The sequence below is a fragment of the Taudactylus pleione genome, unplaced genomic scaffold (genome assembly GCF_031769625.1).
Source record: "Taudactylus pleione unplaced genomic scaffold, aTauple2 ptg000332l, whole genome shotgun sequence".
In the NCBI taxonomy this organism is placed as follows: Eukaryota; Metazoa; Chordata; class Amphibia; order Anura; family Myobatrachidae; genus Taudactylus; species Taudactylus pleione.
Genome location: NW_028284733.1, coordinates 2906310 through 2919040, shown reverse-complemented (window position 1 = coordinate 2919040; position 12731 = coordinate 2906310). Strand labels below are relative to the sequence as shown.

Sequence of the window (12731 nt, the reverse complement as noted above, 5' to 3'; positions counted from 1 at the left end):
AGGGGCGACATTTTCAAAATGTCGACATCTATAGTATTCCTAACTCTAAACTTAACACTAACCCTAACCCCTGACCCTAATAGTAATATTAATCAAGTTGACATAATAACATTCAGCAACCTGGTGTCGACATAATGAATATTAGCATAGTAAGCATATTACAGCAGGGTTCAACTGGCCTGCAGGGGTTGGACTCGCCTACAGGGGTACAAGGGAATTCCCCGGTGGGACCCACTTCCAGAGGGGACACCACTTGTTCTAGTGTCAGGTTTGAGACTATGCACTTGAATTATACATTGTTACTCTATTATAGGGTCAGTTATATGGTCTCTAATATCTGCCCAAGCCTCTGTAAGGACTGGCCTCATGCCTGTGTGGTAACTGACCTCACCACCCTTACCACTAGATTCCCCAGATGGGTCCTTCATGCTCCAGTCTGACACTGGTCTCATGACTTATGTTTTATTGACTGAGGCTTGTCTGAGCAGTATTTTAGGAGATAAAAACAAATCAAACCTATGAAAGGGCGATGACAGTAATCAGGACCTTATATTTGACGGTTACACTTTTCCCTATACACATATTTATCTGGGCTTGAATCTAGCAAAACTGTGATTCAATTAGAGAAAAGCTGCATACACACGAAAAGATAATCTGTCCAACCATCCAACTAGTTGATTGGTTGGAATGAAAATATGGTAATGTATGGGAGTAAATGACATTTCAGCAATTTGCTCCCAAACGCCGGAAAATGGACTAAAACTGTTGTTTGAACAAATTGTTTAGATCAAACATTTAACAAACTTGTCTGACGACCATTTTCATCTGTTTTCTGGCATTCAGGAGCAAATTGCTGATCATCAGTTACTCCCATACGTTACCAGATTTTCATTCCAACCAATCAACTAGTTGGATGGTTGGACAGATAATCTTTGAGTGTGTATGCACCTGTAGATTCCATAGCTGAATGTAGACATGAAACTGGGCCTGATTAAGAGGTGGACGCAGTCAGTGTCAATGCCGCACGCAGTTGGCCAATGTTTTAAGTCTGCGGTTGCATCCGAGTCGCACTGTGCATTTGTCCTGATGGATAAAGCTGTGAGATGCAAATTGAATTTGGACGCAAGTGCTATGGATTTCAATGGGCGTTCCTGGGAGATATTAGGTTGGTGGTAAAATAGATGTAGTAGCATACACATGAACGTCATATTCAGAGGGAGAAATTGCGCTACTACCAGCTTCAATGGTGCAACTGATGGTGCAGCGAGACGTATTAACGCAACTGAAAGTGGGCATCTTAGTATGAATATATTCAGTTGAAGCATCAGCATGAAGAAGCAGCCGCGTCTTTCTTCACCTTACAATTAGCCCCTATATATGTACTGTATCAAGTCGACAAAATATCATATATGCAAAACTACGTTGTACTGCTTGTCCTCGTATTCTACAATTCACAAATTACCTACATTGTGTGGTTTGTGTTTTAAATTTTTGTCTTTTAATTAGACTTAGGGCCATATTCAATATGGGGCGAAAAGTCCGTTATGACGTAATTTTCGTCTGTTTCAGTTATCCCCATATTCAATTTCAAAGCCTTTTCGCCGGTGCGAAAAGTCTTTTTAAAAATATGGGGATAACTTTTCTCCATGTATTACATGGCGAAAAAAAGTGCAGAATTGGGGTTTTGGGGTGCAGACTTTAAAAAAAATAGCCTGTACCCCTGGGCGTGTCCCCTAAAAGTATTCGGTGTCAAAAAATAAATAAAATAAAAAGTCCTCAGGACACCCCAAGAAATGTACTTTCATTTTGGGGGCGAAAAAAAAAATATTGGGGATCAAAGTTTTAAACTAGGATTGATTCATGGGGGGGTTTCTCATGTATGTGACAGGTGTTTACTAGAATGCGGCTGGTAGCAGCAGGTGCATTTTTGAAGAATTTAAAAAAATTACTTTAGGGACTTAAAAATATGCTTGCACCCATTTTCATGTACCCCAAATTTGATGGGACTAGTTATTTAAAAAAAAAAAGAAGCTAAGTGCTATTCTTCACCCCTTCTTCACACGCACATTTATGCACCTGCCGCGGCTATTTAAAAACCCAATTACCTTCAGCAGGCCAAACCAGGGGTACCCATAGTGATCACTCATGTCAGACCATCTTTAGAGGGGTGCCAGGATGATTTCCCGAAAATTGACAGGACTTTTCCATACTTACCTTTCCGTCGGGTCCCGTTTTAGCCGGATCCAAATTGAATACGGGGATAAGCGGGTACACGCCCGATACTTTATCCCCGCAGAAACCTCCGATGATGTCGAAAAGTCCAAGCTCGGACTTTTCACCTCTAATTGAATATGGCCCTAAGTCTGTCTTCATGTTACAGTTTGGTGACCTAACAATTTCCATTAAAGTTTCATAAATCTCTTCCCTTTCAGTTTGTGGAATAATTTGCTGTAATGCTCTAATAGTGGTATTATTAAACGTGTTCTTTTTAAGGGGCCTATTTACTAAGCTGTGTTAGGAGATAAAGTGAACGGTGATAAGGTACCAGCCAATCAGCTCTTAACTGTCATTTTTCAAACACAGCCTGTGAGATGACAGTTGGGAGCTGATTGGCTGGTACCTTATCACTTTTCACTGTGTCTCCTAACACTGCTTAGTAAATAGACCCCTAAATCTTGAACAAATATGTCCTCTAACACTGTGGCTTCAGGGCCTGATGCAGCAAGGATCGCTATTTTGCTTATACGCACGCAGCTGCATTGCTAATATCAGTGGTGCTATTTAAATGTGTGCATTCACATGCATTGACATAAGGACGCCTACTTCCCCTCACTCACATCCGTATACTAGGGGAACATAGCGAAACAATCGGTAACATCAGACCCATACGCACAGTTAAGGAAACCCTGACCTCACTCAGGAATTGCTAACTTCTGCGCACGCTATGAGACCTCAGGAGGCGTCAGGCATTGCAGTGGATAATTTATGCTGACCCCTGCAACGGCGTTGAAACACACTGGTACGCCTGCATTCGCCTGACCACCCCTCATCACCACCCACAAACGGCACTTCCTGTCAATCAGTCTGCTCGGTGTCTGCATAGCCTCTACAATCGCAGTTTTCATCGCAATTGCTAGTTCACACACTGCAGTGCATTCTCAGAGCACAAACATCGACCGATTGCGCGTGTATTATCCACTGCGTTCCTTGCTGAATCAGGCCCTCAGTCGTGCCAAACTGCCCCTCTCAGCACAACAGGTCCCAGGAGCATCTTAGTAGCACAAATAAAACAACTGGAAGTTATAAAACGACATTGTTAGATTACACTGATCAACTTGATGTACGACATCGGGCATCTGTACATCTGTGTGCAAATTAGTCTGACCTAGTATATTAAGGGCTTCGATGCAGCTGCTAAGTTCTGTTTCATCTGTGACTTTGTACGTGTTTAATACTAATTCCTGTGTGGTTGAAGTCACAACCTAGAATCTCAGGCACACTGTGAGCGTTACTTCATTGCGTTTGCAAATAACATGCAAAATGCGAATAAAATGCAAAATTTACAGGAAAGAAGGTACACTACATCTCTCGCATGGGTTCAGACGCACTGGGCGTTTCGCCCCATGTGGTGTATAGACACTAGGAGCCTGATTCAGACTTGGGAATAGAGTGAGATATCTCTCTCAACTGTGAACCTGAACAAACCATATTACAATGCAAGGGGTGTAAATACATACATTTTTTTTACATGTGGGGTACATACTGGCTGCTTTTACATGTAGCCCACAAACACTGCACAGCTTTATTATTGCTCTACAATTTAGATGTCAGTTTGGAAACACTCCTCCCAAATCTAAATCTCTCTACACATTTGAAATCTGCCCCCCCTGCAGTGCAGCATGGTTTCACCCAGATGACCAGGTGAGAGAGATATCTCTCTCTGGGCCTGATTCAGAGCCGCTCGTAAGCGGCCGCTCATTCGTTCCGAGCGATGTTCGCACATCTGCGCATGCGTATGGGTTATAATGCGCATGCGCTAACCAGTCAGTGCGGACGGAAATCGTGTGCTCGCAAAATAGCGAATGCCTGCTAATTTGAGTGACAGAATGAGGAGTTTGTGGGTGGTAACAGGGGAAGGTGCTTGAAAACGGGGAGTGGAGATCTGAACGCAGGCGTGCCAAACGGTCAAAACGGCTGTTTTAAGGGTGTGCATAATTAACAAAGCAGCGTCATCGACCACGTCACTCGGTTGTCTTTTAGACTGAACTGCTCGCATTATTGTGGTAGGAAAATGCTACCACAAGAATAGCGAGCAGTTCATACGCCATTCGATATACTCGATTAATCTAATAAATAGCAGAGATGACGTATGATGCGAGCGGCCAGGGGGCGTTTTTTCAAAATAGCGAGCGCATGTTTCGTTTGCTCGTTCAGACATAGAGGCCTCAACAGTCCGCAAAGAGCGAGCGCTTAATTTAAATATCCGGCCCCTTTTTCAGAACGACCGTCCACAAATAGCGTCCGGCTCTGAATCAGGCCCTCTATTGCCAAGTCTGAATTAGGCCCCAGGTGCATGAGGACTAGGGGTGTGCACCGGCCACTTTTCGTGTTTTGTGTTTTGGTTTTGGATCTGGATCTTTCTTCGTGTTTTGGATCTGGATTGGTTTTGCCAAAACCACCCTTCCGTGTTTTGGGTTCTGGGTTTTGGATCTGTATTTTTTTGAAAAAAAGCATAAAAACAGCTAAAATCACAGAATTTGTGGGTTTTTCTGCTCCTATGCTATTATTAACCTCAATAACCTTAATTTCCACTCATTTCCAGTCTATTCTGAACACCTCACAATAGTGTTTTTATGTCCAAAAGGTTGCACCGAGGTAGCTGGATGACTATGCTAAGAGATACAAATGGGCGACACAAACACGTGGTCCATCTAGGAGTGACACTGCAGTGGCAGACAGGATGGCAGTTTGAAAAACTAGGCCCCAAACTATACATAATGCAAAGAAAAAAAAGAGGTGCAAGATGGAATAGTCCTTGGGCCCTCCCACCCACCCTTATGTTGTATAAACAGGACATGCACACTTTAACAAACCAAACATTTCAGCACCAGGGTCTGCCACATGACCGTGGCTGAAATGATTGGTTCGTTTGGGCCCCCACAAAACAAGATGGCAATTAATCTGTCCCTGCACAAACTGGCTCTACAGAGGCAAGATGTCGTCCTCATCCTCCTCATCCACCGATTCCTCACCCTCTTCAGTGTTGTGTACATCCTCATCCTCACAGAGTATTAATTCGTCCCCACTGCAATCCACAACCACAGGTCCCTCTGTATGTTCTGGTGGCTGGTCTCCCTGGAAGAGTTGATAATTCATTTGATGAACATCATCTTCTCCACATTTTGTGGAAGCAACCTCCTACGCCTTTCGCTGACAAGGTTCCCGGCTGCACTAAACACTCTTTCGGAGTACACACTGGAGAGGGGGCAACTCAGGTAAAATAGAGCCAGTTTGTACAGGGACCTCCAAATTGTTTCTTTTTCCTGCCAGTACAGGTACGGACTGTCTGACATGCCTACTTGGATGCTGTCACCGATGTAATCCTTTAACAGACAGACGCACGCTTGTCGCTGCTGCTTTGAGGATGCAAGTGCGGCTACAGCCCACACAATTCACAAAGACAGAAAAAAGAAGAAGAATATTTTTATTGTTTGTGGAGCGCACTTTGAGGGTTACACCACCCTTTAACAGACAGACGCACGCTTGTCGCTGCTGCTTTGAGGATGCAAGTGTGGCTACAGCCAACACAATTCACAAAGACAGAAAAAAGAAGAATATTTTTATTGTTTGTGTAGCACACTTTGAGGGTGTCACCACCCTTTAACAGACAGACGCACGCTTGTCGCTGCTGCTTTGAGGATGCAAGTGCAGCTACAGCCCACACTATTCACAAAGACAGAAAAAAAAGGAAGAATATTTTTATTGTTTGTGTAGCACACTTTGAGGGTGTCACCACCCTTTAACAGACAGACGCACGCTTGTCGCTGCTGCTTTGAGGATGCAAGTGCGGCTACAGCCCACACAATTCACAAAGACAGAAAAAAGAAGAAGAATATTTTTATTGTTTGTGTAGCACACTTTGAGGGTGTCACCACCCTTTAACAGACAGACGCACGCTTGTCGCTGCTGCTTTGAGGATGCAAGTGCGGCTACATCGCACACAAGTCACAAACACATTAAAAAAATAGTTTTTTATTTTTTGGTGCACTTTGAGAGTTTCACCACCATTTAACAGACAGACGCACGCTTGTCGCTGCTGCTTTGAGGATGCAAGTGCGGCTACAGCCCACACAATTCACAAAGACAGAAACAAAAGAACAATATTTTTATTGTTTGTGTAGCACACTTTGAGAGTGTCACCACCCTTTAACAGACAGATGCACGCTTGTCGCTGCTGCTTTGAGGACAGTATCATATGCAGTGACAGTAGACTTGTCAGAAATTGTTGGCACGTCCTTCAGTCCGGACCTGATGTCCAAACCAGCCATTGACTTATGACACAGGCGCACGCTTGGCGCTGCTACTATGTTGATGCACGTGCGGCTACATCGCACACAAGTCATAAACATATTAAAAAAATATTTTTTTATTTTTTGGAGCACTGAGAGTTACACCACCCTTTAACACACAGACGCACGCTTGTCGCTGCTGCTTTGAGTATGCAAGTGCTGCTACATCGCACACAAGTCACAAACAGATTAAAAAAATAGTTTTTTATTTTTTGGAGCACTTTGAGAGTTACACCACCCTTTAACAGACAGACGCACGCTTGTCGCTGCTGCTTTGAGGATGCAAGTGCGGCTACAGCCCACACAATTCACAAAGACAGAAAAAAAAAGAACAATATTTTTATTGTTTGTGTAGCACACTTTGAGGGTGTCACCACCCTTTAACAGACAGACGCACGCTTGTCGCTGCTGCTTTGAGGATGCAAGTGCAGCTACAGCCCACACAATTCACAAAGACAGAAAAAAAAAGAAGAATATTTTTATTGTTTGTGTAGCACACTTTGAGGGTGTCACCACCCTTTAACAGACAGACGCACGCTTGTCGCTGCTGCTTGGAGGATGCAGGTGGAATCTAGACGGGATTTGGAAACGGGGACACACTACCTCCATCAATTGTCTAAATCCCACTGCTCTAATGGCGGATACCGGACGCACGTCTAACACAAACATAGCAGTCAAGGCCTCAGTTATACGTTTTGCTTCAGGATGACTGCTGTCGTACTTCATCCTCCTCGCTAAGGACTGTTGGCGGGTCAATTGTTTAGTAAAAGTAGTGATGTTCCTACTTCCTCTCTGGGATGATGAACAACTCCCAGCAGCAGCAACAGCACTAGGAGGAAGTGGTTCTTGAACTTTCCCTATTTTACTTTTATCGGAGAAAGTTTGGTCCTCCATTTATGTTATATTGATATATACGTGCGGCTAAAGCGCACACAAACACAGAAAATATTTTTTTATTTTTGCTGGAGAGTACTGCACTTTGTGGGTTACACCACCCTTTAAGAAATGAGCAAGCTGGCTCTTTACTTATGGGACACAGGCGCACGCTTGGCGCTGATCCTTTGTTGATGCACATGCAGCCACAGTGCACACAATTCACAAACACAGAAAATAATTTTTTTTTTGGTTTGGACTGGAGTGTACTTTGGGGGTTACAGCACCCTTTAACGGTCAAGCCAGCCGGCCCTTTACTTATGACACAGGCGCACGCTTGGCACTACTTTGTTGATGCACGTGCGGCTACTGCGCACACAATTCACAAACATAGAAAATAATTTTTTGGGGGGTTTGGACTGGAGTGTACTTTGGGGGTTACAGCACCCTTTAACGGTCAAGCCAGCCGGCCCTTTACTTATGACACAGGCGCACGCTTGGCACAACTTTGTTGATGCACGTGCGGCTACTGCGCACACAATTCACAAACATAGAAAATAATTTTTTTTTTGGTTTGTACTTGAGTGTACTTTGGGGGTTACAGCACCCTTTAACGGTCAAGCCAGCCTGCCCTTTACTTATGACACAGGCGCACGCTTGGCACTACTTTGTTGATGCTCGTGTGGCTACTGTGCACACTATTCACAAAAACAGAAAATAATTTTTTTTTTGGTTTGGACTGGAGTGTACTTTGGGGGTTACAGCACCCTTTAACGGTCAAGCCAGCTGGCCCTTTACTTATGACACAGGCGCACGCTTGGCACTACTTTGTTGATGCACGTGCGGCTACTGCGCACACAATTCACAAACACAGAAAATAATTTTTTGGGTTTGGAGTGTACTTTGGGGGTTACAGCACCCTTTAACTGTCAAGCCAGCCGGCCCTTTACTTATGACACAGGCGCACGCTTGGCACTACTTTGTTGATGCAAGTTCGGCTACTGCGCACACAATTCACAAAAACAGAAAATATATATTTTTTTGGTTTGGACTGGAGTGTACTTTGGGGGTTACAGCACCCTTTAACGTTCAAGCTAGCCAGCCCTTTACTTTAGACACAGGCGCACGCTTGGCACTACTTTGTTGATGCACGTGCGACTACTGCGCACACAATTCACAAACACAGAAAATATATATTTTTTTGGTTTGGAGTGTACTTTGGGGGTTACAGCACCCTTTAATGGTCAAGCCAGCCGGCCCTTTACTTATGACACAGGCGCACGCTTGGCACTACTTTGTTGATGCACGTGCGGCTACTGCGCACACAATTCACAAACACAAAAAATATTATTTTTTTAGCACTTGGGGGGAGCACCCCTGATGGACAGAGCACCCCCTGGACAACACTACAGCACCCCTTTAGGACTGGGACACTGCACAGGACTTTGGAGTGGACACAGCCCCTATGGAGAACTGACTGCACAACACAGTCCAGCCAGCCCCTATGGACTTTGAAGTAGTGGACACAGCCCCTATTAACAACAGCAGCACAGCACAACACAGCCAGCCCCTATGGACTTTGAAGTAGTGGACAACAGCAGCACAGCGCAGCACAGCACAACACTACTCTGCACTACACTACACCACACTACACAGCCCAGCCAGCCCTAACTCCCACCCTCCCTCTTCACTGTTCACAGCCGAGTGAGAAAATGGCGCCGACGCGGGTACCTTATATAGGATCCAAAACCCGCGAGACTCGGAAGGCGGGATGATGACGTTTTGCCTCGATTTCAGATCCGAGTCAGGCGGGAAAAGTCGAGCCTGACTCGGATCTCCCTCGGATCGGGGGGGCTCGGGTGGGTTCGGATTTCAGAAATCCGAACCCGCTCACCCCTAATGAGGACACATCTGTATCTTGTTAAAATTTTAATTTTAAACTGAATTCTTTCAAAGAATAACACTTCAAAGAGCAAATTAGCACCAATCACCGTTGTTTTCAGGGCGACCTTTTTAAAGTTGAGAAACGGTCATGAATTCATGCAATATGGATAGCGTGATTAGCAAATCATTACCCTCACCATAATTTCAGTCCACATAACCTAAACTGACATTTTCCATTGTTATCAACTTACATTTGTCGATATCTCTGCAACTTCCTCTACTCACAATTTATCTGTTTCCTCATCTTGTCCTAGGAATTACTCATGTTCAATAGACATTTTTTTCATGTTTCTAGAGACACAAAAACTATTCCCCATCTCAACAACAGTCAATACTTCAAAATCTAATTTATTTAGCCATATGTATTTGAGGGAATTGGTACGACATACAGTATCATATCCCGACGCCAGAAGCCTGAAGTTCCCGACAGGAGTGCTAAGTATACTATCCCTATCCCTCTCCTTCTCTCTCCCCTAACCCCAACCCTCCCTCTTTGGTGCATAACCCTAACATCCCCCCCATGGTGCCTAACCCTAACCTCCCCCTGGTGGTTCCTAACCCTAACCCCCCCTTACCATACTCTACACCTAACCCTCCCGGAGGGGTGCCTAACCCTAATCTCCCCCCAGGGGTGCCTAAACCTAACCCCTTATCCCCGGAGAAAGTACAATACTTACCGGGGTCTGGACGTTTGGGATTCCAACATTTAGGATGCCAATACCAGTATCCTGATCTCATTCGGGATATTTGCATTGGCATTTTGTTGGGCGGCAGGATTTCGGCATCGGCATTCCGTCTGCCTGCAATTTAACTACATCACATATTTGAGGTAGTACTCACATTGATTGATAAAATGAAACACCTGAGACTCTGCTGTGCCCATTGCATTGCTTGCAGAGCAGATATATGTCTCAGAGGTCACGTTCTGCACAGTTATTCTGTCATGATGTTCTGTTAATGATATGTTGGTTTTTCCAATCTTGTACCATGCGTAATGTGTAACAGGAGGATTAGCATGGCTGGTGCACTGTAAGGTCACGTTATCTCCTTCTTCTGTCTCCTTCTCCACAGCTACTGAAATAGTTGTGTTCTTTGGACTATCTGTTAAAGGATAAACACATTTGAGTTGTATAAGAACCAACAATCATCACCCAATAGAAAAAACTTTTATATTTGCAGCCTAAATTGGGGAACCCTTACTGCACTTAGAGCTATCAGGTCACAAGCAGAAGAAATTGACAGTCTTTGATTTAATTCACAAAATATCTATTCCAGCTGTATTCACTGGTGCAGATGGACCCCAAGTAGAAGAGGCTTAATAAAATGTGTGTGTGCTATAAATTAATTGGAAATTCTATGGAACATGTTCTACAATTGACCCTCACCTCTTATTAGGTGACGTTGGAACCTTTTGGAGAGTATTCTTCTCAGTCCCCAACTTGAGACCATGAAATCCAAAATAGAAAGTCCTAATGCACGTTATATAAGATATGACTCTAAATTATTGGGAAATGTGCTCACATTTTGTATTATTATTATTATCCTATATTTATATGGCGCCACAAGGGTTCCGCAGCACCTTACAGTGTACATTATTAACAGTACAAACAATGCAGGACAGATACATGATTTACACTTTGCTGCATAACACTTAAATAAGCAGCATGGTGTCAGCAACCAAGGGTTGGGTGCTGTTGTAAATGAAAGTATAATTAACTGAAGGAGAAGCACATGAGGTAAGAGGGCCCTGCTCGTGAGAGCTTACATTCTAAAGGGGAGGGGCCAGACAGACAGGGGTGACACAGATGGGCTGGATACAAGGGTGACAGTAATATAACATCTATGGAAAGGTTTGTTTAAACTTAAGAGGAAAAGACAATGAGTTGAGCAAAATTACACCAAGCCTCAAGATTTGGGGGTCGCAACCATGGTCCATTTGAGGGGGCATCTTGCTGTGTCGCTCTGTATGGCATAGTTGAGTGGATAAGCAGATTGCATGGGGAGATCAGGAGGGATGTGGGCAGCGTTGGGGATCCAGGTGCAGGCACGATCCATAGGCATGTTTGAAGTGTGGTGGTAGATGAAAGCAGTCCTTAATAGCAGGAATTGTTGATTTGTTAATTTCTCCCTCTGTTCTCCTCCTGTTTAACTCCTGAATAACTCCGGCTTCAATTTAAAAATTCTAATAACACTTTAAACTAAGCATTTAAAATCTGTGCACTCTTGCAATAGCAGCCTCAGCTATAGCAGCCTTGTAGATAAGTAATAAGTATGGCTAAAACCAGGTGTCCACACTGATTCTACCCCTCTCCTAACAGCCTCCTCAAACAACAAAGGGTCAGCAATCAAATAAACTAATTGTGAGAGGACAATCTACAAACACAGATACAGAGTAGTTCCTGCCTTGATACAGATTTTAAAACTATATGAAATACTCTAAAGTAGGGGTGAGCGGGTTCGGTTTTACTCGGTTTTACTCGGTTCCTATCGCCACTTTACCGCAAATTCGGCTCGATTTTATTCGCTAACCAAAACACATGTTCGGCGATAGCCAATGAAAAGATCCGAGTAAATCCGAGTAAAACCGAACCCGCTCACCCCTACTCTAAAGTTAAATTACCTATCAATTTTAAAGGTTGAGAAAATAAAAACCAAGCAGCAGTATGTTGGGTGCAGTAGTTAATTACCTATCAATTTTAAAGGCTGAGCAAATAAGTATAAGAATTATAGATGGGCGTTGACTCCTGTGTTTTGGTTTCTGGATCTGTATTTGTTTTAAAAAATTATAAAAACTGCTAAAATCACATAATTTGGCCTGTTTTTGTTCCTACAGTACATTATTATTAACCTCAATAACATCAATTTCCACTAATTTCCAGTCAATTTTGACCACTTCACAGCTCACAATATTGCTTTCATCCAGTTTAAGAGGGGTATTCAATATGAAGCGTTAACTTCACTGTCGAAGTTAACGTTTCATATCGGAGTTTTTTCCTGCGTTAAAGTATGGTGCGCGCTCCCGCTTATCCCCGTATTCAATATAAAATTAACAAAAACGGGAAACTCCGAAGTTGGATTTGCGTACCCCCGTTTTAGCCTTTAATTGAAAGTCGGGGATTTAAATAGCCGCAGCAGGTGTTTTTTTACTGACATTGAAGAAGTGATGCAGAAGAGCACTTTGGTTATTTTTTTTTCGTTTTTTAAGTGCTACCATCAAATTTAGGGTACATGAAAATGGGTACTAGCATATTTTGATGTCCCTAAAGTAAGTTTTTATAAATTCTGCATTTGTGCACCTGCCGCTATAATTCTATTCTTTAAAACACCTGCCGCATACTTGCAGAA

At 43.5% G+C, this 12731-nt stretch overlaps 1 protein-coding gene across 1 annotated transcript in view; it reads right to left on the bottom strand.

The window, feature by feature from the left end:
- LOC148509088 (uncharacterized) overlaps positions 1-12731 on the bottom strand; it is a 55844-nt gene that overhangs the window by 15936 nt on the left and 27177 nt on the right. The window contains exon 5 of the mRNA XM_088443648.1: positions 10227-10487. Coding sequence (XP_088299774.1) covers positions 10227-10487 — 261 coding nt within the window. The remainder of the gene's footprint in view (positions 1-10226; positions 10488-12731) is intronic.